At 37.9% G+C, this 26,547-nt stretch overlaps 3 protein-coding genes across 5 annotated transcripts in view; 1 reads left to right on the forward strand and 2 right to left on the reverse strand.

The window, feature by feature from the left end:
• The window catches only part of Rab30 (RAS oncogene family member Rab30), a 57,057-nt gene extending 34,344 nt beyond the window's left edge, over positions 1-22,713 (forward strand). The window contains exons 1-4 of one of the 3 annotated variants that reach the window (XM_089846068.1): positions 19,899-20,009; positions 20,302-20,500; positions 20,606-20,789; positions 21,417-22,713. In XM_089846068.1, coding sequence (XP_089702194.1) covers positions 20,330-20,500; positions 20,606-20,789; positions 21,417-21,688 — 627 coding nt within the window. In that variant the 5' untranslated portion in view covers positions 19,899-20,009; positions 20,302-20,329 and the 3' untranslated portion in view covers positions 21,689-22,713. Of the gene's footprint in view, positions 1-19,898; positions 20,141-20,301; positions 20,501-20,605; positions 20,790-21,416 lie in introns of those variants that run through there. The other 2 variants (XM_089846067.1, XM_089846066.1) reach the window with 2 other exon arrangements.
• On the reverse strand, positions 896-17,193 carry LOC149654499 (uncharacterized). The gene is made up of 5 exons (XM_089846064.1): positions 16,290-17,193; positions 15,551-15,885; positions 12,446-12,642; positions 5,365-5,806; positions 896-2,031 (listed from the first exon to the last, which is right to left on the reverse strand). The coding sequence occupies exons 1-5, from the start codon at positions 16,550-16,552 to the stop codon at positions 1,664-1,666; spliced, it is 1,605 nt and encodes a 534-aa protein (XP_089702190.1). The 5' UTR covers positions 16,553-17,193; the 3' UTR covers positions 896-1,663.
• Positions 22,714-23,179: 466 nt separating the features above from the next.
• Positions 23,180-24,581, reverse strand: LOC149654500 (putative Ras-related protein Rab-33). The gene is made up of 4 exons (XM_089846069.1): positions 24,326-24,581; positions 24,160-24,253; positions 23,960-24,093; positions 23,180-23,897 (listed from the first exon to the last, which is right to left on the reverse strand). Exons 1-4 carry the CDS (start codon positions 24,427-24,429, stop codon positions 23,546-23,548), a joined length of 684 nt encoding a protein of 227 aa, XP_089702195.1. The 5' UTR covers positions 24,430-24,581; the 3' UTR covers positions 23,180-23,545.
• Between the last annotated feature and the right edge of the window lie 1,966 nt (positions 24,582-26,547).

Below are 26,547 nucleotides of genomic sequence, written 5' to 3' on the forward strand. Positions count from 1 at the left end.
ATAGTAATGAAGTTAATACGGAGGTATTTATTATTTATTATGTAGTTATCTTTAACTCAGTGCCTCGCTGAACTTTGAACTCGTTCGATAATCTGGAGTTAGACTAGACAAGGATCGCGAGCAAGACACAATCGATATATCGAGCGATAAACGCGTCTTTGCCTTGCATGATCATAAAGACGGTTTAGGCTACTTATCACTTAGTTTTGTCTTAGATTCAAAATGTATGTTATAGGCTAGCATGAAATATATCAGTTAAAGATTAATTTTTTACTACAAAATATGTATTCCGTTGCTGACACCCTTGACAGTAATGGGTTGCCACAGGTCCTGGAAATGCTGGATAACATGCTTAACAGGTTTTAAAAATGAGTGGAATTTCATATTGGTTCCGTTATTTTTCTTGAAATATAGTATATAATAAAGTTTGTCAGGGAAAATTACTTCGTATATTCAGGGAAAAACACCTTGAAAAGTTAGAGAAAATTCATTTAGGGAAAAATTTCTTGTAAAATCAGGGAAAATGACTTCATATATTCAGGGAAAAGCACCCTGAAAAGTCAGGGAAAATGACTTCATATATTCAGAGAAAAGCACCTTGAAAGGTTAGGGAAAATGATTCTATACATTCAGGGAAAAATACCTTGAAAAGCTTGGGAAAATGGCTCTATAAATTCAGGGAAAAATACTTTGAATAGTTAGGGAAAATGACTCTATACATTCAGGGAAAAATACCTTGTAAAATCAGGGAAAATTATTCTATACATTCAGGGAAAAATACCTTTAAAAGTCAGGGAAAACTAATTCATATACATTCAGGGAAAAACACTTTGAAAAATCAGGGAAAGCAAAGTAAATCATTGATGGTATATATAGGACATATTTTATTGAAATATACATTTTATATTTAGAGATCTTTATTTATTTTTTTTTTCGTTTTTAAACATTTAATATTAATGACAATTTATTATTTTTTTAAGTAAATAACACGTCAAATATCATTAAGAAATTAAAATTAAGCGATTAGAATTAATTCTAATTTAATTTAATTTAATTAACTTTTGGCCGGTTACGTAATTATAGACAAAGAGAGTGAGAGACATAGTGAGGCTATCCAATTCGTCCGTCCCTTCCCAACAATTTTTCCCACGATTTCCAGGCGACGTCGGTGCATGGTGGTGGCGCGCGCGCTTTTGGTACCCTCGCGGGAATTCCAATGTCCCAAGGCGGCAAGCCTTAAAGGCCATGTTCCGGCACGTGTCGAACCGAGACCCGCAAAATTGTACAAGAGATTCCTTGATTAAAAATTGGAGATGTCGCGCGCGTTTAGTTGATCACCTCCCTCTGGGGAACCACCCCTCATTCTCATATAGAAACACGTGTTCATTAATGTCCTAGCTTAACGTGGGAATATTTCTTTTTGCCTTACTCTTTTTTAAGTACTGGTATGACCCCCAAGATGGCGGCCAGTTGTTTTGGTTTGTTTAAACAGTATAGTCTGCACAATACTCTTAATTCGGTGATGTTGAGTTGTTGTTTTTTTCGAGTTTTTCTCGTTGCAATAAGTTTATGGCCTTAAGTACTTGTGGCCGGTATTTTTTTATTACCCCCAAAATGACGTCGGTGGGGTGACTCTTGTTGGAGATATTTTAAATTGTTAATATCAGAAAATTTGTGGCGAGATGACTGTAGTTCCCGTTGGAGGTTTACTGTCAATTTGAGACAAACCGTAATGGACGAATTGTGGGGTTGTACCCCCGACGCAATTATTACCTCCACCGTAACCCCCCAGAAGACTAAAATGTTGGTGATTGATTCCCGTTGAATTGTGCATTAAATTTTGCAATTGGTTATGGTCTGGAGGTGATAACTGTTGTCGTTTCAGTTGTAATGATGTTGAGCTCGAATGGTCAACTTGATGATTGTTGTTGTTGTTATTTGTTTGAGATGATGGTGGGGGTGGTGTCGTGGACCATTTGTTCATCCCTTCACTTCCTCCGCCGCCTCCCAGTTCTTGCAAGCTCAGTTTACCTAAAAAGAATAGCAATTGCAATCGCTGTTGTCAAAAAGTTCTTCTCAAGTTTGGTTGGGACAACGGCGAACCCCATCCTGTTCTAGACCAGAGCTAACTATTTTAACTTAATTAATAACCACTAACTAAGCAATCATAGTTTTATTTAAATTGAAAGTTATATAGCATCATCATTCAGATCTAGACATAGAAAACAAACACTTCCAAGTTTCTTCAAACACCTTTTCAATTACAGGGTTCGTACAAACCTGGAAAACCTGGAAAAATCAGGGAAATAAATAGTTGACAAAAACCTAAGGGAAATTTCGAATTTTTAGTAAAATTCAGGGGAAATCTGGGAAATTTGCGTCAAACAGGGGCCGAGTAATTAAGCAAAATGATCGTAAACATTCCCTCTTTAGGATTAACATTAAACTATATTTTGGAGGCTCAAAACTCTGGCTATATTAGAGATACGGGGATGTCCTTTGATTATGTAATAGTCATATTTGCCCCTCCCCTTCCTCCTTGGTTAATATTTGATCCATAGGATACGGTAAAAACCTGGAAAATTCAGGGAAGTATATGGGGAAAAACATGGAAATCTCAAAGAAATTTGTTTTCCATGCAAAAGTTGTAAGAACCCTGAATTAACACCGTGTATCTTAGAGCCTAGTTAACTATAGAAATATAGATAATAAATATGCAATTATTGATGATTTTGCCTTACTTGCAATATTGCGTAGGGGGATACCAAAAAGAAAGAAAGGAAAGATGGGGGTGTAAGGCTTTTGTTGTACTATTAGGTAGGAAACGCGACTTGACATTGCCACTCTCTCAAATGGCCTTTTTCGGTTTCACTCCAACAAATTCCTATCCTCTCTCGCTCTTTCATCATTGGATGCCCACCGATTTTCCCTTCCATTTAATCTTACACCCCTCCCCCTTCCTCTTCCTCTCTCTTTTGTCTATCCCATCCTTGGAAGAAACCTTTTCTCTACTACAAAGATGCTGTGAAAATCACGCTAGTATCCTCTAAAGAAAAATGGAGTTTTATGGGTTTCAAAGATTGCACCCAACTATATATATAGATATATACTTTTTTTTTTTCAATTCTTTTTTCGTGTATTTTCTCTCTGGTGCCAATATCACTTCGTTTTAAATTGAAGCTAAGCCTAAAAAGTCTATGTTTTGGTAAACTGGGAATCTGGGATAGGGGTAAAATTCTATTTGGTAAAACGTTCCATAAGAAGAATGGATGATACTAAAATTTAGAAAGACAGTTCTTCGCCATGGCTTTAAATAAAAAAGAAAAGAAACCTTGCAGGCTCTTTATCCATCTTAAACTATTAGCTTTGAGTATTAGTTGACATTTTTTCTTTGTTACAAAATTTCCTTGGGTTTTTTTTAAACCTTTTTTCGAATTGATGTAGGAACCAATAATTATTTATTCTTGGTATTCAGTAATTATTTTTGTGGCAAATTGATTAGTACTTGTCGTGATTAGAGGACCATTTTAGCTATTAAACCCAGTAATTATTTCTCTGTGTATCTTAAAACACCATAATAGGTATGACCTTTGGGAAGTATTGGTGTTTAGATTGGCTTGAACCACCAAGTGTTTAGCAAGACTATTTGCAAGCAGACCCTATCTACAATACAAATGTTTTTTTATTTAATTTCTCTTGATATAAAAACTTTATATAAAAGTTTTGAAAGTCTAAAAATAATTCCAGGGAAATTCTCTAACAGCAAACAAGGATGTAAAGTTTTATAGTTTTTTTAGCTGTCACCGTATCTAGACAAATTTGAAATTTAAAGCGATCTTTCTCTCTCTCTCTCGTGTGTTCATGGGGGGATTATGGGAGCGAAGATAAGGGAAGGAATACGGCGTTGCTATAGCAACTAGGAGCATCCTCTGAGAATCCTAGGTAATCTCGCTCCAAGACGTCAAACGTATTTTCCCTCTCTTGCCATCTCAACGTCAAGGTACGCACTTTTTCCTCTCTCTCTCTCTTTCTCTCACAAGATGGAAGAGTATCTTTGGAAAGCGCCAGCTAGCAGCAAAAATTATAAAAGTCTATCCTCCCTAGAGGTCTGTCCTAGCTCCTTCACCCTCCTCCATCAAAGCTACCAAGTGCAACCTTCTTTACAAGATGGCATGGTTCAACCCTACCTTTTCAGCTTTTGAGGCTGAGACTAGGGTTAGCTTTAGGTTAGGTTATATTAGTTTTTGATCCAGACACTGATTTTACCCCATCTTTTAAAATTTTGAGGGACTAAGATTAAGTTTTGGCTTTGTTTATTAATGGTTAGGTTAGATTGGGTTTGAAATAGTTTAGGTTAGGTTTAGTTGGGTTAGTTTCAACGAGTGGTCGAGATGCACTAAGAGGGAGTCTTCTAGCCAGAATTTTATGTCTCAACCTTGTAGGTTTTGTTCATTTATGGTCAGGGTAGGGTAGTTGGATTAGGTTAGGATTGGGTTAGTTTCAATGGGTGATCAGATTGCCTTATTTAACCCGAAATTTGGTACCTTAACTTCAATCTTGTAAACCGAGTTGTATAGTGGTCGCTTTCTCAACCATGCCAGCTATTAAAGATGCTAACTCATGGTTGCGGAGCTGGTGTGTTGTCTTGTAAATAAGGTCGCGGGCGGGTTGGCGGGCTGGTGCGTTGGACGACGTTCCAATTCCGTAAATGGAACAGTCTATATACAAGGAACGGATCCCCCATCTCCCCCCATGCAACCCTCGTCCGGCATCCCACGCTAGAGATGGACCATGAAGCTTGGCATTGGCGGGACATAGGGGGTGGTAGATATAGTCGGGTAAGGCGCGGGGGCCGCCCCATTTGTTTCAATTAGTGTCGCTTACCACGGAAGCCAGCGAGCCCTAATGGAGATTGCCCGCATCACAACCTATAGCCGTATAGCCAAGGCTTTACAGGGGACGGCCCTATAGCTAGCCCCATGCACAAGACCGAGGCTTAAGAGGGGACGACGCCTACCATCTAGGAGTCGACCTGACTGCTGTCCTCTTTCAATCCTTCTTCTTCTTGCCAGTAATTTAGAAATGTACTACGTGGGGTTCAGCCCCCCTCCTCTAGTTTCCCGAGAGAGATGGGTACTTGGTTTTTAAAGTCACTTGTCCGTCCGACATTCTCTCATTCTCTCTTTTTCAATTCTTCTCAGTAATTTAAGATACTTTAAAGGAACCATTTTTTTTGGTCAAGAATGTCCGAGGAAACTCGATATTTTTAGTTTAATTTGATTTCAAGTGAAAGCCTTAGTTGACCGTGGGTTTGGTAGTTCCTAACACATTTTACAAAGGCATGAAAATTGCTTTTAAACTTACCATTTAGTAGTTTGTTTTCCAAGTGTAATTGAGAAGTAGCGTGCTGATGGTTCGTCAGGTTTAATTTTGTGTCCTTCCGCGTTTGCTCTTTAATACTGTTATTGTTATTGTTGTTCGTCAAATCTCTGGTGGCCACGACATCCAGGACTCGACTTCCGGTTGTTGAGGAATGACTGGATGAATTTGGAGAACAGGAGGAATTGGTTACGTCGTTCTGATGAGATCCGTTTTGAGACGCTGGTCTCCCATTAGACGAAGAATTCCCTTGCTGCGATTGGTTGCCATTTTGACTTTGTTGGGAAGCATTATTGTTGTTGTTGGAGTTACTTCCGCTTGTCCCGTTGTTATTATTGTTGTTATTACTTCCGGACGAGTTTTGTTGTTTCTGTTGATTGAGCCTTTCTTGTTTCCGGAATTTCGCTCGACGATTTTGAAACCAAACCTATCAAAATATTCAACATATTTTGTTAAATTAAAATTGGGTTGTAGGCTTGGGTTTAGAGGTCAACCTCAGAAGGGAAGATAATTGCTTGAACTATAAGGTATACAAAAGTTGAAAAACTAAACTTAGTATGAGGGGATACACAAAGTCTGCATTTAAAAAAAGAAGGTATGTACAAGGCTTAGCGTGTGGTAGTGGAAAATATTTAGAGGAGTCAAACAATGTCTTGCAGCTTCTAGTATTAATACCATATCCTATGCAGCCAGCCAGTCATTCAACAAGGGGGTGCAGCGCCCCCGGAAAGGGACGGCCAAAGGGATGGGGGGTTCTCGGCTCTATCTTCTCTCGGTATAGCTCAATTCGATTAGCTTAACTAGATTAGATTCAATTATCGAAGACTGCTATACCCCGAGTCTCGGCCTGAAATACTTGACTGTTCTTCCCAAGGCAATTCAACGCGATTTATATCGTTTATATTATGGACAAGTGACTTTGTTAGGTTTCTGACACTATTGACGAAGTCCTTTCCCCCACCCCGCCGTCTTTCTGGGCTAAAGGGACCTTAGGTTCTGGCAACCCTGCTGTCAAAGACAAGAAGAAATAAGCCTGGAGCCATTTTTTTCTGTCGGGTCGTGAGTCGCCTGTCAATTTACGACTCCATGATCCCACATTTTTTATTGCTTCCCTGGCGACTACAGCTATCTTTCAAGCTAATTAAACTGAGGTTATCATCTTCGGATGGTGTTTTCTACCTAAATCTAGTCCTTTCCAACTACTATAGTTGGGATGCCAACTTCTTTTCAATATGGAGAGCTTAATTTATAAATGGATGTAATGAAACTTAGAGGGGTTACTCTATAAAAAGTGTCTACGTTTATAGCGTGTTTTCAAATTTACTCTATCTGTTATAGTTCAAAAGATATCGTAATTTAAAAAATAAATTAAAATTATTTTCGTATACGGGGAAAGCCAACTTTCAGGCTGAAACAACCTCATGTATTTTCCCATAGCCCCTGTAGAAATGTTTAACCCGCAATACAGTAATGCTCAAACGTTAAGCCATCCACCAGGGGCCATAGGAAATACATTGAAAATTTGATACCTTATTCTTTTCTTTGTGGGGACTTTATTTAACATAGAAAATTAATAAAACTAGGAATCATTACTCTAAGAAATATCTAATTTTAGATAGTATTTCTAAATTTACTCTATCTATAACAGATCAATATATATATAATTATTTAAATGGATGTTAGAATAATTTTTTATTCGGGAAAAGCCAACATTCAGGGGCAAACACCCCATGTATTTTCCCATAGCCCCTGTAAAAATGTTTACCACACATTACACCAATGCTCATAAAACAAGCTACCCACCAGGAGCCTCAGTAAATACCTATTTTTATACTGTATTTCTAAATTAACTCTAGATCTATGTATAAAGGATACATTTCTTACTTCTTTTAATTACTAAACCCCTGATCTGATCATGTAGGTCTGGAAGGAAACCACTATATTGTAGTAGGATAATACTATACTGTATATATTGGTAGGACTTTCAGCGAGCTTATTTGGGACATATTTGTAGCTCAGCTTGCGAAAGGGTCCCAGTATATTTACTATATAGTCTGGAGTTAATATTTTGTATGACTGAATCCCTCTTTCTCTCCAGGGGGAGGGGGACATTGAAGGTAGCAGGTGCGCGAGGTACTATGGGGAATAGCAATGTCAACATAAGGGAACGACACGAGTATATCTCGCTCGCTCTCTCTCTCTTCCTGTGTGTATATTGGTCTTCTATAGAGTTGGAACTCCATCAATGTACACTTCTGGCGGGGCGCATGCGTAACCCTGCAATGTCATCACGGATTAAGAGAGAAGCTCTGGCTCTTAAGCCTTTGCTTATTCTTTCTCTACTAAACCTTAATGCAAATCGTTATAAGAATTTAATATTTTCGTGTTTTGTTAATAATGTAATATAGAGAAATGGCACCTCGTGGCCTTTCACCGCTTTACTCTCAATTGATAGTTAACATAGAGTGCCACTACCCTGTTTTAAATTCCTTTAAAAGGAATGATGGAAATCGTTGTGGGAAATTGAATTCTTGCATTTTGTTAAAAATGGAATATATAGTAATTGCAACTCACTGCCTTTGACCACTTTACGCTCAATGGGTAGTTAACATACATTGCCATTACCTTATTTTAAATTCATTTGAAATAAATGATGGAAATCATAGTAAGAAATTAATACATTTTGAGTTTGTTTGTTTATAATGGCACATCGTTGCCTTTGACTGCATTACGTTCTACGGGTATTTAACACAGAGTGCCACTACTTTGCTTTATTTTTTCGTGCTAAACATATTCCGGATTTACCCGTAGAAAAACCATGATATGATATGTTTGTTTCGGTTTGATTCCTAAGTAGGCCTACGCCTAGTATGATCTATTACATTTGAAAATATCTACGGTGTTATATAAATTTACAGAGACATAGTGACGTGTACAGCCTGGGGGAACTGGGAGGGGGTAAAAATTGGTGAACAATAAGGGGAAAAGCAAAAGCTATAGGAGAATAAGACGGATGAAAGTGCAGTCTGACTAAAACAAGAGACAGAAAATGCGAATTTTTTCTACGCTTTCTCTTTCTCTTTGTCGAAAGAATTCATCCATAGATCTCTCTCTCTCTCTCTCTTTCTCTCTGAGCCTCCCTGAGACAAGATAGTGGGAGCATAATTTTTTTTCCCGCGGTAAGAGAGGCAGGAGATTAGACCACACCCACTGAAGCGAAATGAACCAATGAGAAAAAAGGGAGAGGGGGGATGCCCGACGGGGAAGTGACTGAAGACTTGGCCATCTTTATTTGACACTCCCCGATTTTCTAATCTTTCTCTCAGGCTAGCTATCCACTCTTTGATGGTGTTGGTAACACTGTCCATGTCGCTAAGACGAATAAGTCCAAATAACAAAGACCTGATTTTTTTTCTCTATGAAAAATAGCCCGGCATAACCTAGAAGGTTGAAGGAGGTTTAGGTATCGTTTTAGCACCTTGGTACGAAAGCCAAGGCCTTAATATTTTCGCCTACTTTTAGAAAAATAGCCTTGTATATTATGGATTATGTCTGTCTACATATTCTATCGTTTAAGCATCTTCTAATGAAATAGATGCAACTAAAACTACGTCACTATTACCTCAATGTTTGAGACCTGCCAAGGCGCTAAGGTGCTATATATAAGAATGCGTTTCAGCAAACCCTCTATTTCTCCTTCCCGCTTGGTTGTCTCGAAATCAACTGGCGACTGTATTAAAGGCGTCCCTTTTTAATTCCTAGTCCGAGGCTTAGCTTCGGGCTAGCCCCCTGCCCCCCTTACCCCGGGTTAACTTCCAGAGCATCGATTTTTCTAGAAACCCCCCGTCTCTTTAACCCCTGGTGCAGTTTCTCTGACGCCAGATAGCTTTGAACAAGAATTAAGTATATAAGCAAGATGAAGAGAAAAAAATTTAGTAGTGGGCACTTTTCTGTTCCCCTTTTTTAGGCCTTGGTTTTTGATGATTCTTATTGAAATAATTGTGGAAATTTATTTCGAAACTGAGGTGTATATAAACGAGGTCAACTTTGAATTGTCATAAATCCTTCAGATTAAAAGATACCATGAATATCCATCCACCTCGTTATGGACCAACTTCTCTTCTATCTAACGATACCAAATATATGGGGGTTAAAGGTCATGGTGTTCCAGAGACCTGGCTTTAAAAAATATTAATTTCATCCGAACCTTTATAGCCAACTTTTGATCAACTTTCAACTACTATAACTCGTTCAGATTAAAAGATATCATGGAAATTCTTTCACGTCGTTATAGACCAACTAATTTTCCAATGATACCAAATTCATGTGGGTCAAAGGTCAAGGTGGTCCAGAGAATCAGCTTTGAACATAAAAGATAAATTATGTTCAAGGCTCTCTCTAGATCCAAATTTAGGTGATCAGTTAGTTCTCCCTTAGGTTTATGGTACCGAACTTACACGTACTTATAGACCAACTTATTTTCTATCCAATTATACCAAATGCATGTGGGTCAAAGGTCATAGTAGTTCAGATAATCAGCTTTGAACATAAATGATAATTTTTGTTCAAAACTCTCTCTAGATCCAACTTTAGGTGGTCAGTTAGTTGTCCCTTCCAAACCCTACACCAGACTTACACATACGAACGTGTACTTTTAAGGTGATAATATTAACCGCCGTCTGGTATTTTATTAAATAATTTAATAACTTTAAATTAAAATTAAATAAAGAGATTAAAGCGAGTCTTGTTTTCGGGAATACAGAACATATTGGCAAATATTTATAATACCACCGAAATGTTAAAGTGATAATAGAAATAATGGTTATAAGCTTAGTATAAGCTTTGTTCACGGATTAGAAAAGGAACCCCTAACAGAAGGGGCTCGACCCCCGGGGAGGGGTGTCTTGGACAATAGAAAGCTTTGCCCCATTCCCCCATCTGCATGCATGAGGCGATGGAGTTGTAACAACCATAGTATACAGCGCGGGTCTCTCTGAATTTGAATAAAGAAATCGGCCACAGCTATTTAAATATAGGAGATTATTATTATTGCTTCATTTAAGCCTTGGTCTCTCTTTACTATAAACCCCTATGCCTTCTCCCAGGAGTATTTTGTATCGTTGCAAATTAAGGGTAGATTCTGAATGTTGTGATAAACTAATACCAAAATGGTGCTCGTAGTTTTATGTTGTTTTTTCTCCCCTCAATTAGCTTAATTTTTAGAATCGTTAATTTAGGAAGTATTATATCACATACTGAGAGGATATTTTGATATCATTACGGGTTGGTGGGCCGTAAGATATTAATTTTTTAATGTTTACATGGAGAGCTAGGAAACTCTTCCCACTTTAAAATTACTGACGGTACTGAAGGTGTCGATATACTGGCTATGTTGATTTTTTTTGTCCATACATTTTCTTATATGGTTTTCTCTGCTGCGTTGCAGGTTTTATATATTTTTGCTCGGGTCCAGATGGCCGGAAGGGATGGTTGTTAGCCATCATCATCATCATCTCTTGAGGGAAGGGAAGTTGCGCGTGCCACGACTCCACTCATCCCAGACACCCTCCGCGTGCACCATCCATCCAGGACACACATCATAGCGTTAAGTACATATCGCTTCAGCAACATACCGGCTTCCCTCTCCCCCCGCCCACGCAAACCAAGCCGCTAAAATACTAAGGTTATATATATATATATTTGATAAAAGCGAACCTAATTTTTATTTATACGTATTCTCGCAAATAGGGCAAGGGGCAAGGTGTAATAGATATTTGAATTCAATTGAGTAGTATTCTCGTATTGTTCCTAAATTTTAACAAAGTATCTTCAAAATGAGCTGAATTACTCGGGCTAATAGGATCACGTAACCTAACTCTCAATTGTTAACTCGCGTGTAGTTAAAAGAAATTAAAACTAGGCTTAACGAATTTATTTTTCAAAGTAGGCTTAACGAATGTGTTAAACTAGGCTTAACGAAAGTTTCAAACAAATAAATTGTAGAATTCTTATTAACAAACACTCGATTAACTAAACCACCCAACTGCCTAGGGGGGATGGGGTGGCATTGTTGGTCTCTGGTAGAACACGACCGCTTAAACCTTTTATCGTAATTGCAAAGTCGGCCGACTATTATATTTCAATAGAGAAGTTATACCCCTGGAATCCCTGAACCGGGCGGGAAGGACCGACCGACCCGATACAGTCCTCGAAAAAGGGACAGATCCCATCGCTCTCTCTCTCTCTTTCTCTCTCTCTTTTCCATTCTCATCATTAAATTCTCGTAAATGGGATAGGGGAGGGTTCCCGAATGTTCCCTCGAAAAATCTTTGCCCTTTTGGCAGCGAACGAAAAATGGAACATAAGCGGCGCGTGTTGGTGCGGAGCCCCCTTTGATTGAAGCGCACTTGGACACGCGTTGATATCTGTGATCACATCACTAGATGAGCTGGAAACTATTACGGTGATCGTCCCCTATAACCCCCTATCCCCCACACACACCCATTGTTCGACTCGGGGGTTAGACCCCCTAGCGGAAACGCTTACCTCAATTTAGAAGTCGATTTTTAAGTTGGTTTGGTTGTTACGCGCCATTAGCTAAATGTTTCATCTTGTTAAAAGAGTTTTCAAGTTTAATTATTTGAATATCATGCCCCGAGAGCGTGATTGCTACATTGAAATTTCTTTTAATTGCGCTTTGGTAATAGTTAATTGTAGTGAGAACCTAATCCTAATCTAACAACACCACGAATGCAATGAGTACATGGTCAGGTTGCTGTCTTATCACCATTAAATGTAACGCCGAGTTCAAAGTTACCAACAAAAGATTTTGATTTAAATAAAACCTAGCTAGGCCTAATTATCGAACAATTGGACACTTTGAATACTGTGGATGGTCAGGTTGCTGTCTTATCACCATTAAGTCTAACGCCGAGTACAAATTGACCAACAAGTGATTTGGATTTAAAGAAAACCTTGCTAATTACCGAACAGTTGGACATAGAGTCGTAATAAAGAGCGGTCCATATGCCTTTATACTTTTATAGTTTTAATTGGTATATCTTACTTGTACTCGGGCCTCGGTCAAATCTGTCTTCATGGCGATTTCCTCACGAGTATAAATATCGGGATAGTGCGTTTCTTGGAAGGCCCGCTCCAGTTCCTTCAATTGGGCGCTGGTAAACGTTGTCCGGATACGGCGTTGCTTCCGTTTCTCGGTTAAAACTCCTTCGTGGCCAGGGTACACCTTGTAGGGCAATCCAGCTGCGTGCAACAATATAAATAGCAACTATCAGTTCAACTAATTGCACCACCATTTATTCTCGATTAAAAATCTTGAGACTAGGCAGAGGGGTTTGGGTGGATGGGACACGAGCCCCAGTATGCATTTAGCTTGTTTGTCCCCCCGGGGGGGAATTTTTAACCCCTGCTGGTCCCGAGTTTGTTCGTCCTATTAAAGGCCAAGTCTCTTCTTGTCCCCCTCTTCCTCCTCTCCCCTTGGTTCCTTTGCTACCGGCGGGAATTCAATTAATGGAGTCAGTTGTTTGCGTATTTAGTCGCGTGGATCGAGGGAACACGCGAGGAACCCCCTAATTTAGTTCTGACAGACTCTAGATTAGTTTCCTATAGCTTTACACCACGTACAGTACGCGTTAAACGCGACTTCAACTATAGCGTCTCTTTCTTGGATATTCTACAAAGTGTATATCACTACCGACTTCCGGAAACAATGGGATAAATATTTAGGGAAAATACGGCAACTTGACCCCTCGTGGTATAACATGATCTGTTAAGATAGTTTAGGTTCAACTTAGGTTACATTTTGATGATGTTTAGGTTCAAGTTAGGTTAGATTTAGTTTAGATGAAGTTTATTCTCGGGTAAGGTTTAGTTTAGATGAAGTTTAGTCTCGGGTAAGGTTTAGTTTTGATGAAGTTTAGTCTCGGGTAAGGTTTAGTTTTGATGAAGTTTAGTCTTGGATAAGGTTTAGTTTAAATAAAATTTGGGCAAGGGTTGGTTACGTTATAGTTTAGGCTCAATGGAGGGTCAAGTTGTCGACGTCTACCCGACATTTTGAAGAGAATATTAGTTAAGATAGTTTAGGTGCAAGTTGGGTTAGATTTAGTTTGGATGAAGTTCAGACACTGGCTAGGTTTAGTTTGGATGAAGGTTAGGCTAGGCTAGGTTAGGTTACGTTATAGTTTAGGAGGGTCAAGGTGTCGACTTCTAGCCGACATTTTGAAGAGGACATTACCTTTTTCTGCGACCTTATTAACTAAAGACCACGACTCTGTCTCTCTTTATCCCATGTTAGGACCTCCTTACGAAGGAATCGGATCTTTTTTTCTATAACGCGCACATCATTGGTACTTCCAGTATGTATCAACTTCGATATACAAGTAGAATCCATCGCGGTACCGTTTCAGGCCGAGGTTGGCTCTTAAATGGCGAACGCGGGGCCCCGAGAAAACGATTGTAAGAAGGAAAAGGATTTTGTGGCTCCTTTGCAGGGAGCCGCGGCCGTTATTAAAGCAACGCCCATGTTAACCCAATAAAGATCGTAAGCCTTGGCTCCTTAACCCAATAAAGATACTTTGCTAAGCCTTGGCCGGCCAAATTTTTCGGATTTATGGGATCTTGATCAAATTTAGCCCCAACGCGTTTACCATTCTACCACAACGAGCCCCGTTGGGGGGAAGGGAGAAAGCCAAGAGAGAGAGAGAGAGAGCTTGCAGGGGGGAAAAAGCCCCAAAACGATGGAGGGGGAGGGAAGGGCCATGAAATTTCTAACTCGGTTAGGGCCAGACGCAATGCTTCATGGGTAATTCTTATTACAAAAGCAACGATACTAAAAGTTTGACTTGACCATAAGAAGAAGAGATCTTTTCTTAAAGAATATCTTCGTTTGCGTTTTGGAAACTTGTAACTCTAATATTTATAACTTGGCCTCCGATGGGGGTATGTCCTCCAATTTTTCATACGTCATAACTTTAGTCTAACCATCCATAAGTTTATTATATAAATATTTCTGTCAAAGCCTTAAAATTAAAATGTTAATGATTCATGCATGGTTCGAAAACTTCGAACTAATCAACTTAAATGAAAACCTAATCTGTAATATTAATTACTTAAGATAGTTTGGGGTATGGGGGAGATGAGATGAATCGCTGGCTTACTATTGGTTGGGAACGTTGGTGACCTGACGATATTAAGTTAAAAATTACGTACGGTGATGTAGTACGTCATAGATTGCGAGAGAGAGAGCGAGCCATAACCGAATTGTGTTCCCTAAACCAAATTATTCTGGATAAAAGCTAGCTGGCCCTTTTGCGGAAGAAGACGTTGGTCACGATGGGGGGGGGGGGTGCAATGGGGAAGAGCCCCTTATTCCCCACCCCACCCCAAAGGCGCCTTTTATTACAGGGAAGGTAGGTAGGAAGAGGTCTCTATTAAATTATTTAATTTTGCTCTCTCGCCTATCTTTATCGGGGGGTTCCCGGGAAAGAATCTTAACCCGGTTAGTGATTGCGCCATGAACGCATGCACCCGCCAAAAATGGATGGGAATGCAAACCCACAGATCACAAGCGGTTCTTGCCCAAGACGGAGACTATTTCAAACTCTTAAAAAGTTACTTTTAAATACTATAGTGTGTATCTCTCTCTTTATATCAATTGGTCCTTGGATTACAACAAGAACGGCCTTGTCGTTGGATATGTACTAACTCGAGAAGTGTTTCGCGTATCCCAAGTTGATAGAGAAAGTGTGGTGTATTTTTATATCAGTTGGTCCAACCCATGTACCTACTACCTTTGTCAAACCCCAATGGATACACAAGAAACTGTTCTAAGGTTAGATATCTTTGTCTAACCCGAATGGAAACACCAGAAACTGTTCTGAAGTTGGATATCTTTGTCTAACCCAAATGGATACAAGAGAAACTGTTCTGAAGTTGGATATCTTAGTCTAACCCAAATGGATACACCAGAAACTGTTCTGAAGTTGGATATCTTAGTCTAACCCAAATGGATACACCAGAAACTGTTCTGAAGTTGGATAGCTAAGTCTAACCCAAATCGATACACCAGAAACTGAACATTCTTAAGTTGGATATCTTTGTCCAACCCAAATGGATACATCATATACTGTTCTAAAATCTTAGCCTAACTTACTCTGTAAAGTCATTCCGGATTGAAATACTTGGGCAGCGGCAGCATGGGCATGGGCGTGTGCTTGTGCCACGTGATGATGATGGTGCAAGGCGGCGGCATGGTGATGGTGCGATCCATGGACGACGTGTCCGTGTCCCGCGGCTCCCGTGTTGCTCATTCCGGGAGAGATCATTCCGCCGCCTAAATTAAGGTTTCCGGTGGTGGTCATCGGGCCTCTGGCTCCGATCAGGTTTCCAGCAGCCACAACGGCAGCCGCTGCCGCCGCCGCGCCACTGCTGCCCGGCGGAGAATTAGGTGGAGCCGAGAAGGAGCGTGGCATGATGGCCGACGTGTACCTGCAAAAATTAAAGACAAAATTCACCCAAAATTAACCACGATTTATTCCTAACGCCTTTTTTAATCATTTTAGTGTGTTCAGATATCACACGTTAGTAACGAACGCCAAAAATTTGATAACCCTTTGAAATCAGCCTATTGTTTCCAAGATGTTGTTCGCGTCTATTTAGAGTAATTGCTTCTTATCACTAACTTCTAATACCCTATTTTCAAAGCAGCTATGATAGGTCCAACACACTCATAGGGATATTACTTAATATGGTATTAGCTTTTTTCCCAACCCAAACCCGGCCGATAATATCCTTGCTATCAGATGCCCTGTTTGTATACGAGTTTATACAATTTCTGGTTTCTCGACTGCTTATTAGTAATAATAATTAGCGCACGTTAATTGGTTAATTACCTTGAGGCGGCGAGATGGTAAGCCTGGGCGGCAGCGGCGGCACTGACGGCGGCCGCTGATGAAGAACTCGATCCTGGTGGTCCGCAGACGGGCGACGTTGAGGTGGCTCCATGGTGAAGTTCTCCACCACCCGCTTGACCACCGTACGGAGAACAAGCCGCTAATTGATGAGAGACTGAACACGAGTTCATATCTTGACCACCGGAATTGTTCATACCCGAAAGTGAACAACTACTTTCAAACGCGTTCTGATAGTAATCCATCTTTTAATAATTAGTTAGTGAAGGATTACTATAAATTTAATACAATTAATTTCGAAACCAGTCTAATATTGTTCTTCTAAAAACGACTCTTATTTCTGTCACGTGTTCTTATTTCGCGCGTGCTAAAATAAACCGCGATTCTTTAATTCTATTTCCTCGTATTTTTGGCGGGAACGACTGGCCTCGGCGTTTGAAAAACCGTTTAATTTACTGTTATTTTCGGGTTAATCAGTTTGTTAAAAAAAGCGGGAATTGCTCGTAAAATTGGTCGTAAATGACAAATTTGATAAACGGCGTTATTGTTTATAATTTACGTCACGTTGGGGGATAAAATTTAATAATAAAATTAAAGCAGCCGATGGGGGTTTAGGGTGGGCGGGAAAGAGAGAGAGAGAGGAGGGACCGGCGGTATAATTACGTTTGTAAAGCTCCCAAAAATTGAATAATCTTTTAATTGAATAATGTTATTTCGTCGGCCGACATAAATCGAGTTAAAGTCGAGCTAGGCGACGCGCGGCACCCTAAAGATGACGATATCAATATATAGAGAAGCTAAAACCGAGTAAGGGACACTGTCTGTCTCTTAAAAGACCTTCCCGGCATGCCTCGCTGGCTAGCCAGCCTGGACTTATTTTTAAGTAACGCCAATTTTAACGGAGCGTATACCCGAAATTCCGTCGATCCCGGATCGAGTAAGCGCGATGTTACCAACGAATTTAACTCTCAAACTGGATTTCCTCTTCGGCCACCATTTTGGGGACCATCCCCCGGTAGAGTTTCTGCGGGGGGCTTACCAACCCATTCCCCGTATTCTTGCCAACCTCGTTAATACGCTTAGTTTAACGTAGCATTGAGAATTTAAAGGTAAAATACAGTTTCCGGTATATTAAACGTTTCACATCGAATGGGATGGTATGCTCTTCAGCTTCCCAACTGCATCTTTCCCCTACTCCATCCCTAGCCCGAGAATGGGAGGGGTTTTAAACGGACAGAGAGACCATTCTGGCTCGCGCAGGAAGAGAGTGGTCTTTCGGAGAACGGTTCTGATTGGATAGTATACCATCCTGGCTGGCTTGCTGCGTGTAGACCTGGATACAGGCTCTCTCTCTCCATCCCATAGAGATGTATGTTCCGCCTGGGAGACACTTTTTTACCGTGGTATAATTAAGCAGGTCACCAAGGAAGGTATACTTCGTTTTTTTCAACCACTGGCTAGGCTACGGAGCAAGAGGCGTGGCTTAGAAGACAGCTATACGTTATTTTGAGAACCTATATACGTTCACCCAAGAAAGTTCAAAGTTTCCATGATGATCTGAGGTCACCCCCGGTAGGTTATTTGCTCAGTTTTCCACTAGTTTATCAAGACCCAGTGCAAAAAGTGTATATGGAATCCTAACCTAAGCTATGGAATAATGGAAGTTCCTACTTTCTCAGTACTTAAGTGGGTTCTAGCTTATTTTGCATTGGAAGGGAAAAATTTCTTGGCTTTAATTTGCCTGTTTTTTCTTTGGCGTCGAGTATACCGTAATGGCAACGTATGTTAAGTTCGCGTAGATTCTAATGCAATGTGCCATTACTGTAATATAAGCCCCCAGGCGGCTAATTTTTTTCTTTACCAAAAATGGATGGATCTTTTAGACAAATTTTTTCAGTGTTATTTTTATCTGTCCATATTTTGTATTTGGGGGATTTTTAGAGTATCAGCAACGCGTGTTAACTTCCGGTAGAGTCTAATACATTCTGCTATTACTGTATTTGAAGCCCCCAGGCTAATTTATTCCTCGAAAATAAAAAATTAGTGAGTTGGAAGACCCTTCTCTTCTTCATCTTCTTTTGTTAGATTTTATAGACTAACGGCAACCCGTATTAATTTTCAATAGAATTTCATATTTTACTGCCGTTACTGTATAGTGGTATTAGCCATGCAGAGAAATATTTTCTTATACCAAGGAGTAGGTAAGAAAAAGAGATAGAGAATCTAGGAGAAGTAAGAACGCTTTAGCATACAGGACCTGAAAAGGGTCTAAGAGGATGAAGAGTTTTACTACTCCTATGTTGAAAGTTTGGGTTGGTTGGGCTCTAATCAAATTACGTTCTATGGCGTCGCTATGGACCGTTGACGTCGCTTTTTTATTCATCCTGTTCTTCTTCTTTTGAAGCAAGTGGATCCCCTCATATCCACCACAGTTGGGGGTTCGAAAAACTCTCTCGCACTCTCTCTCTCTCAAAAAAAGAGAAAAAGCCTCCCCTCTTTTCTGTCTTTCTCTATAGAAAATGTTTTCTAGTGATCGCTTGGTTTTGTAAGACTAGAATCAATGAACTGTTAACCGACGCCGGCCGCGTGTGGCGCAATAACTTTGCAAACTATTTAACAAAAGTTTACACCACACTCCTCCACATTCGAGAGATATATAGCAATTGTTTATCTATTTATTGTTGGAATGCCATGATACTAGGAGTAATTACTCTATGGAATGCGTTCTTTCAGGGGCTACTTTTATTTTCTCTCTATCTTTTCTAGATCAAAAGATATAATCATTTGAAAAATAATTTTCGCATTACTTTTCTGGACACATCTAAATTTCTCTTAATTATGATAACTATTTATTGTATGAATGCAATGATACTTGGAGAAATTACTCTACGGAATGCGTTCTTTCAGAAAATACTTTCATTTTCTCTCTATCTGTTCTAGATCAAAAGATATTGTCATTTAAAATATTATTTTCTAATTTTCTTTTAGCGCGTGTTGGTGGAAAACCAACTTCCAGGGGCAAAGAGTCCCATGTTATTTCTATGGCCCCTGTAGAAATGTTTAACACGCAGTATACCAATTTTGAAATCGATATTTATAGTCTATTTCTTTTTAATTGGTATGGAAATATGATTATATTTCTTTGTAATATTTAATTTACTCCATTTGGAATTAAAAATTAAGGTATAATTATTTTTTATACACAATTGGAATATAATTTATTTCTTGCAATTGTAATCAATCAATTTATTGATTGATTCCATTGGAAATATTTAGTTTAAATTGAAATTAAAAATAGTTGGAGAAATAATTGTCTTCCTTAGTTTCAGTTTAAAGGTTATATAAACTAATAACTAAGTAAGTTTTTAATCGATTATATTTTCCAAAGATGTCTATAGTAAGATTAGGCCTAGAAATCGATAAAATATCTTTTTCCCTGTCTCTCTCTCTCTCTCTCTCCTTCATCTAGAATTATAAAAATTATCATACAACATCATTCAGTTTCATTAATAAGGCCTAACTAATGGCCCGTTTTCCTACACAAATTTTAGCAATTCTAATCAGATTCTGATTTTGAATCTAAAACATTTTACTTTGTTTATCTTGATGACTGCACTGACCGCACCAGTTCGGAAACTGCACGGGCGAGTGCGCTGTGCGTTGTGAAAGTTGACTGTCAGCTAAAGAAGAAACGTCGCGACGGTGATTATGATTATCTAGTCTTTAAAGTTAAATGTTTGTAATTAGTTTAAATATATTTAATGATACCGAATTAAGGAACAACGTTACTATATTTTAATCGAAAATTTTCAATGATGCTCGCGAGAATTTAGGTAAATTTTGCCATGATTTTTGTATGAGTGACCAAGGCTTAGGAACCTTCAATAATTGCCCGAGGCTTAAACTTTTGACAACTTTTTCTATTGTTTTGATTTAATTGTTTTCACTTTTAATTTAGGTTTAGTTATTTATTTTATTATTATTATTGTTCCAGAGTTGTATTAAGAGAGAAAGAGGCGCTTATGGAGGATTACAAGTTTTTGTTCAAAGTAGTTTTGATTGGAAATGCCGGAGTTGGGAAAACATGTCTTGTTCGTAGATTCACACAAGGTCTCTTTCCTCCTGGCCAAGGAGCCACCATAGGTGTCGATTTCTTAATAAAAACCGTCGAAATTGACGGGGAAAAAGTCAAGGTATGCCTATCTCTCTCTCTCCCTCACATACACACACATAGTTTGTTAGGGTTTTGATAAAACACTGACATGGTTCAATGGTTGGTTCTTATCTTAACATGTTAGCTTCAAATATGGGATACAGCTGGCCAAGAACGTTTTCGTTCTATAACTCAGAGTTACTATCGTAGTGCTCACGCTTTAATACTGGTTTATGATATCAGTTGTCAACCAACATTTGATTGCTTACCAGATTGGCTAAGAGAAATTGAACAATATGCCAATCCTAAAGTTCTCAGAGTCCTTGTAGGTAAGTTGATAAAATGTACCATTTTTCATTTGTTTCTTCCTTTGCACACCTTATTTCTGACCTTAGTTTGTAGATTAGTATGCATTTTCTCAGAGGTTTGGTTTTGCTTCCCAGTTTTTGTTGTGACAATTATTTGTCACAAGCATAATTGCATATTTTCAAAGATTTGCTTCAATTGCATTTGCTTTCTGATTGAAAATTTTTAAAGTCTGGTTAAAAATGGGATTGTTCTTGTTCTGTTACATTTGCTTTCTGATTGAAAATTTTTGAAGTCTGGTTAAAAATGGGATTGTTCTTGTGTTCTTGCTTGATGGCTGTAGTTTCTAAGCCTTTGCTTGGATTTTTAATATGGGGAATCAATTGTGTTTAAAGTATTGTATCAAAATTGAATTATAAGACAAGGAAATGATAGAAAAGTTTAAAATTGGATTCAAAAGATTAGAAAACTGAGTTGGATTCAAAAGATTAGAAAATTGAGTTGGATTCAAAAGATTAGAAAATTGAGTTGGATTCAAAAGATTAGAAAATTGAGTTGAATTGAATTGAAATGAAATTGCAAACAATTGATTCTCTTATTGTTTATGAGAGTAAAATCTTATAAAAGGGGGGTTGAAACTTAATTAAAAGGAAACAAGACAGACAGAGAAGACCGGGAGATTCCATGTCTTATTGGAGAAGAATTTGCACGTCGTAATGACATGTACTTTATTGAAACATCAGCAAAAGAGAGTGACAACGTTGAGAAACTGTTCTTGGAGATTGCAGTCAGATTAACGAGGGAAGCCAGGGCTGCATCTTATGGCTCCCCCAAGAACAGAGACCACACTTCCTTCTCCCACGGTGGTGACAATGCACCCCAAGAACAAGATCAAGAACATTCCTGTTGCAAATTTTCCTGAGAACGTTTTGCTCTTAAAATGATTTCTATATCAGAGCACAGTCCCTTTAAAATAATTAATGGTTCTCTTGTTTTTTTTTTTTAATATATAATTTAAATTTAAAGGGATAAGTTAATTAATTAATTAAATTAAATTAAATTAACCCTTTAAAGAAGAAACAATGAAGGTTTCTGACTTCTTTAAAGGAAGGAATCTTTACAGAATCTGGCTCTAAAGTAATTAGCAGTCAATTAATTAATTTCAAGTGACTCGGAGCCAGATTCTTCAATCTTCATTAAGGAACCCCAAATTATTACAAAAATCATCATTTTCCTTCCAAAGAAAAGAAAAAAAATGAGGTTAAAGAACGGTGAGAATTATTAGTGCTTGTCCTTTAAATTTTACCCCAAAAAAAGAAAAGAAAAGGTTTTAACATAAAACTAGTCGATAAAATTTGTTAAATAAATTAATTAAATTGAATTAAATTAATCTGGTAGTGTTTAGGAAAAGTTGACGCCAGTCAGTCGTGTTTCCCCCCCCCCCCCCTTAAGAAAAAGACAAAAAATCCTTTTTTCTTTTTTACGTTCCTCAGTTAATTTTGGTTCCTAGTCAAGAAGTAATTATTTAAAAAAGAAAACATTTTGTTTTCTAAGGAGAGAAAAACAAACAATAATCCATTCCAACAATCTTCTTTATTAATATTAATATTAATTATTTAACATTAATTAATAAATTAATTAATGATTTAATTGGGAAGCCAAGCTTTTAAAGACTGACTAAAAAAAAAAAATTATTAATTTTTATTTAATAATTGGGAAGTGAAGCTTAAATATCTGAAATTATTTAAATACTTATTTTTTATATAAACTTAATTTAATTTAATTATAATTAATTATATATATCTTTTCTTCCCCATCCCACCTATGATGTAAATATTTGCTATGATGAAATTTTGCTGCTAATCCTTGTTTATTTTTGTGTCGCGTCTTCTAGGTTTTTTTAAAAAACGAAAAAACTATAAATAGCAGCCTCCAACCAATTAACAACTCTCATTATTTCTTTTAAATTAATTAATTACTCTTATTTTTTATTCTTAGATAATATTAATCTGGGCTGAATTCAAGGAGAACAAATCAGAAAGTGAGTCAATTTTTTCTTTGGTTTTATCAGAGAGATTTTATAATAGGGAGTAGAAACTTAACTTAGGAATATTATGTAGCTCAAAAATCACGTGATCAACAAAACTGGTTGGCCAGGTCTTGTCTCTTGCCTCCGGTATAATTTTTTCAGGCCCCTCCCTCTAGGGTGAGTCTAGAATGTTGTGGGAGGGTCTCTAGGGGAGATGGAGTTGGACACTACTGTTTTTTGGGGAAAGGGAACGGTCTGACTAAAATAACTCCAGATGGCGCCAGTCTCACTCAAAATCATTATCATAGCACTGTCAAGGGCAAGAGATTCCACTCCCTATTATAAATTCTCTCTGGTTTTATTTTAATTATGATATCAATATCATTATTATACAAATGGGTATTATCTTTATTAAGTTACATTAATTAATTAATTAATATACAATAATCGAGATTAACTTAAATTCCTTTAATTAACAAAAGTCTCGTAAGGAAATTCCTTTAAAAATAATTAACTAAAGTCATAAGGAATGATTTTACTTTATAATCAATTTAACTGAATATAATACATCAATATATATACCGGAATATACTAACAGCAGCTCATGTAATCCCCCATAGAATCTAATACAGTCAAAGCATGATATCTGCCTTTTCTCTCAATAAAAGTTATAGTAATGGCAGCCCATGTTATTTTCTCATAGACAAATATACTGAGATGCCATTACTATAAAAAAAAGCCCAATTTTCTTCAACAAATGCATGTATTATCTTCTTCCTCATCTTGTTCATTCCCGTGTATATTTTGTTTAGTTTGTTTTAATGCAACAACTGAATTGTCTCTTGTAAGATAAGATTTTTGCGAAGGGGGCATCATGGGTTTGGCATTCTTTAACTTATGTGCCAGTGTCATGAAGATAGCCTCAACATGATTGGCTTCGGAATCTTCTTTAGCGGAGGTTTCAAAAAGGGGCATGCCATGTGTGTCAGCAAAACGCTGAGCCTTGTTTGTTGAAACTGCCGATGATTTGGCATCAGATTTATTACCTACTAATATACGTGGAACCTCGGATGTCAGATTGTTTTTATCACATTCCTCTAACCTAATAACAAAGTTATTTAATTAATAATACCTTCTATATACTTCTTAATTTAAATTTATTACCATAATGGTAAATTTTCAAAGGTTGTAATTTTGGTGACATCATAAACAAAAACTACAGCATGAACATTCCTGTAATAATGTTGTACCATTGATTTGCGAAATCGTTCCTGTCCCGCAGTGTCCCATAGCTGCAACTTTAAGTTAATCCCATTTAATTAATAAGTCCCTAATTAACTTGTATGTGTTGTCATGTCACTAACTTTGATTTGTTCATTATCAACTTCCACTGTTCTCTCTCTGAAATCAACTCCTATTGTTGCCTCAGTCTTTTTAGGAAATGAACCGGTACAGAATCTTTAATTATTTTTAATTAAAGGTGAATTATCGGGGTATTAAAGTGTAGTTTATTGTTAAAACCATTGTTACCGATAAGTTAGGCATGTTTTTCCGACATTAGAATCACCAATAACTATGATTTTAAATATTCGATTTTGTTTTTCGAAGCTAATGTTTCCCGTTATTTGCGCCATTTAACATAATTATTTGATTTATTTTGCTTTAATTTCGCTTAATTTTAATTAAAAGTTAAGTATATTACTTAAGCCTAAAGGCGGAAACTGTAGCGGATTAACTAGCAGACGAATTTTGGTCTACTGTCACAAAATACGCAGTTCCATGGCTAGAGCCTGGCTCCATCTAACGGCGTTAACTCTTGGCGCCATGTTTAAAATTTGCTAAGCCTAATGGTTCATTTTTTCGATGGTTTTTGAGTTAAATGTGGTTTAATTTAAATGGAATTGAAGCAAATATGGGTTTTCTGGGGAAATTAGAGTTGGACATGAAAGAAGGGTTAAGCCGCTATTGATTTTAGAGCGTGAATGACATAAGTAAGGGCAATACCTAATGTAAATATAGTTGGCATTAGGTTAGGACATGTAGAAGTGAGATATCTTCGAAATTGGCTCTAAAAGATCCGTGAAATGCGATAGACTCAAATACTATATATATGTAGGTGTACAAGAACCCATATAAAACCTGAGAACGTTCAAACATAGAATTAGTCCGTATCGCACATCGTGATCTCAAATTTTCTCCGCCCACTTTACCGTGTTCTTTGACGCATCGACCAGTGCAAAACTTATTATCTCATTGTAACCCTAGGCCTAATGCATACATTCTCGAGTCTTAAACGGGTTCTTGGCTTGTAGTATATCTGTTTTCACGCAAGGTTAGATCGGCATACGAGTAGTCAATGCGAAATGTCATTGGTAAGAAAACGGTGCGTGTATATATACGAAGAAGTAACCTGGCATTTTGGCTGTCAACATTTCAAGTACTTCTTCTTGCCAGTGTTAGTTAGTGGGTGGTGAAAAAATCTATCTTAGATCGCAATTTGAGAAGAGTTCGCTTTCAAACAGAGAGTGGGGCGGTTTACGATGTATTCCAAGGTTGTCTTCGGCACGTATGAACTAGAAGGGGGTGGGTGTCTGTCGGCTTAATTTAAAAATAGAGAGAGCTTGTTCTTGCTCTTGGCTTGGCAGGCTTGGCACCTGGCATTTCTTACAGTCTAGCTTCCAAAGAATAACTGGGTTTTGTTTCCCTTCTATTATTACAATCGCTTTGTTTGAATGACGCTCATTTTTGGCTACAAGCCCGACACGACCCGACACCGACAGAGTTCATCGTCGTCTCCAAACCTTATCATAAGTCCACCTCCCCCAATAAGTTAGACACCTTGTATGATAGTAATACTTACTAATTACTTACGTACGACCGTCTTTAAAGTAGAAGATGTTTTCGAGTGAGGGTCGAGAGTACAAGCGCTTTGCGTTTCTCTGTAAATGAATTATACCAATGAAAAGAATTTTGGCAAAAGATCCTTTAAATATTTGTCGACTGAAGCCATTCCAGGACACTTTACCCCTTCCATTACTCTTTTTCAGGACTCTCTTATCCCTGGCCTAGACTCTTTAATCAATCTTACGTTTTCAATGTTCGCTTCGTGCATGCATGTCCCTTTTAAATAGGCATAGAAAAATTTATAAACTCGTTTAGTTCGTTTTAGTTTTGAGCTGATTTGAAAATGGACCTTAATTTTAAAAAAGTTCTTATGAAAATTGTCGTGTTGACAGTTCCGTTAAGACAAGCTATATCAAACTAGATTCTTTCTTTCTTCTTTTTGGCGGGAAAGGAAAAAAGGGGGCAATCATTTTTTGTCTCGCCTTTTAATTTCTAGTTTTTAAGAAATTTGACGCGCGTCTATTTAAGTACCCGAGATGGATTCCTTAGAGTAATTATCCAAGGAGAAGTGTCCCTGAATCTTTTTTTATTTTTATTTGAGATAAAGCTCGTGTAATATTCTCGAAGCTCGCGTTGATAGGAATTTAATCAAAAAGGAAAGGGACTGTTCCTTTGGGGACGTGAATGGAACCCTCGGGTGCTTCCAGGTAATTTGGGCGCCAAAAATAAATATAAAACGCCCCGCTGAGCATGCGCCTCTCGTCTCAAATGCCATAAAAGAACCCCCCATTAATGACTTTATTCTTCATCGATCAGAGAAAGACATTAATCTCCCCCCAACTCCAAAGACATTAATTTCTTATCAATTAATTACACCCATCAAAACTCCATTTTTATTATACCTTCTT

Source organism: Phalangium opilio, unplaced genomic scaffold, assembly GCF_054372755.1.
Source record: "Phalangium opilio isolate 3A_F unplaced genomic scaffold, DU_Popi_V2 ptg000079l_1, whole genome shotgun sequence".
NCBI lineage: Eukaryota > Metazoa > Arthropoda > Arachnida > Opiliones > Phalangiidae > Phalangium > Phalangium opilio.

Bases quoted from the DNA above. Each gene is read 5' to 3' on its own strand.
- LOC149654499 (XM_089846064.1), bottom strand. From the start codon at position 16,552: ATGGATTACTATCAGAACGCGTTTGAAAGTAGTTGTTCACTTTCGGGT. The intron at 15,886-16,289 runs GTAATTAACCAA...TAATTTTTGCAG, and splicing joins TACCATCTCGCCGCCTCAAG to GTACACGTCGGCCATCATGC. The intron at 5,807-12,445 runs GTAAGATATACC...ATATTTTGATAG, and splicing joins TGACCGAGGCCCGAGTACAA to GTTTGGTTTCAAAATCGTCG.
- LOC149654500 (XM_089846069.1), bottom strand. From the start codon at position 24,429: ATGGCGCAAATAACGGGAAACATTAGCTTCGAAAAACAAAATCGAATA. The intron at 24,254-24,325 runs GTAACAATGGTT...AAATAATTAAAG, and splicing joins AAAACATGCCTAACTTATCG to ATTCTGTACCGGTTCATTTC. The intron at 24,094-24,159 runs GTTAGTGACATG...ATTAACTTAAAG, and splicing joins TTGATAATGAACAAATCAAA to TTGCAGCTATGGGACACTGC.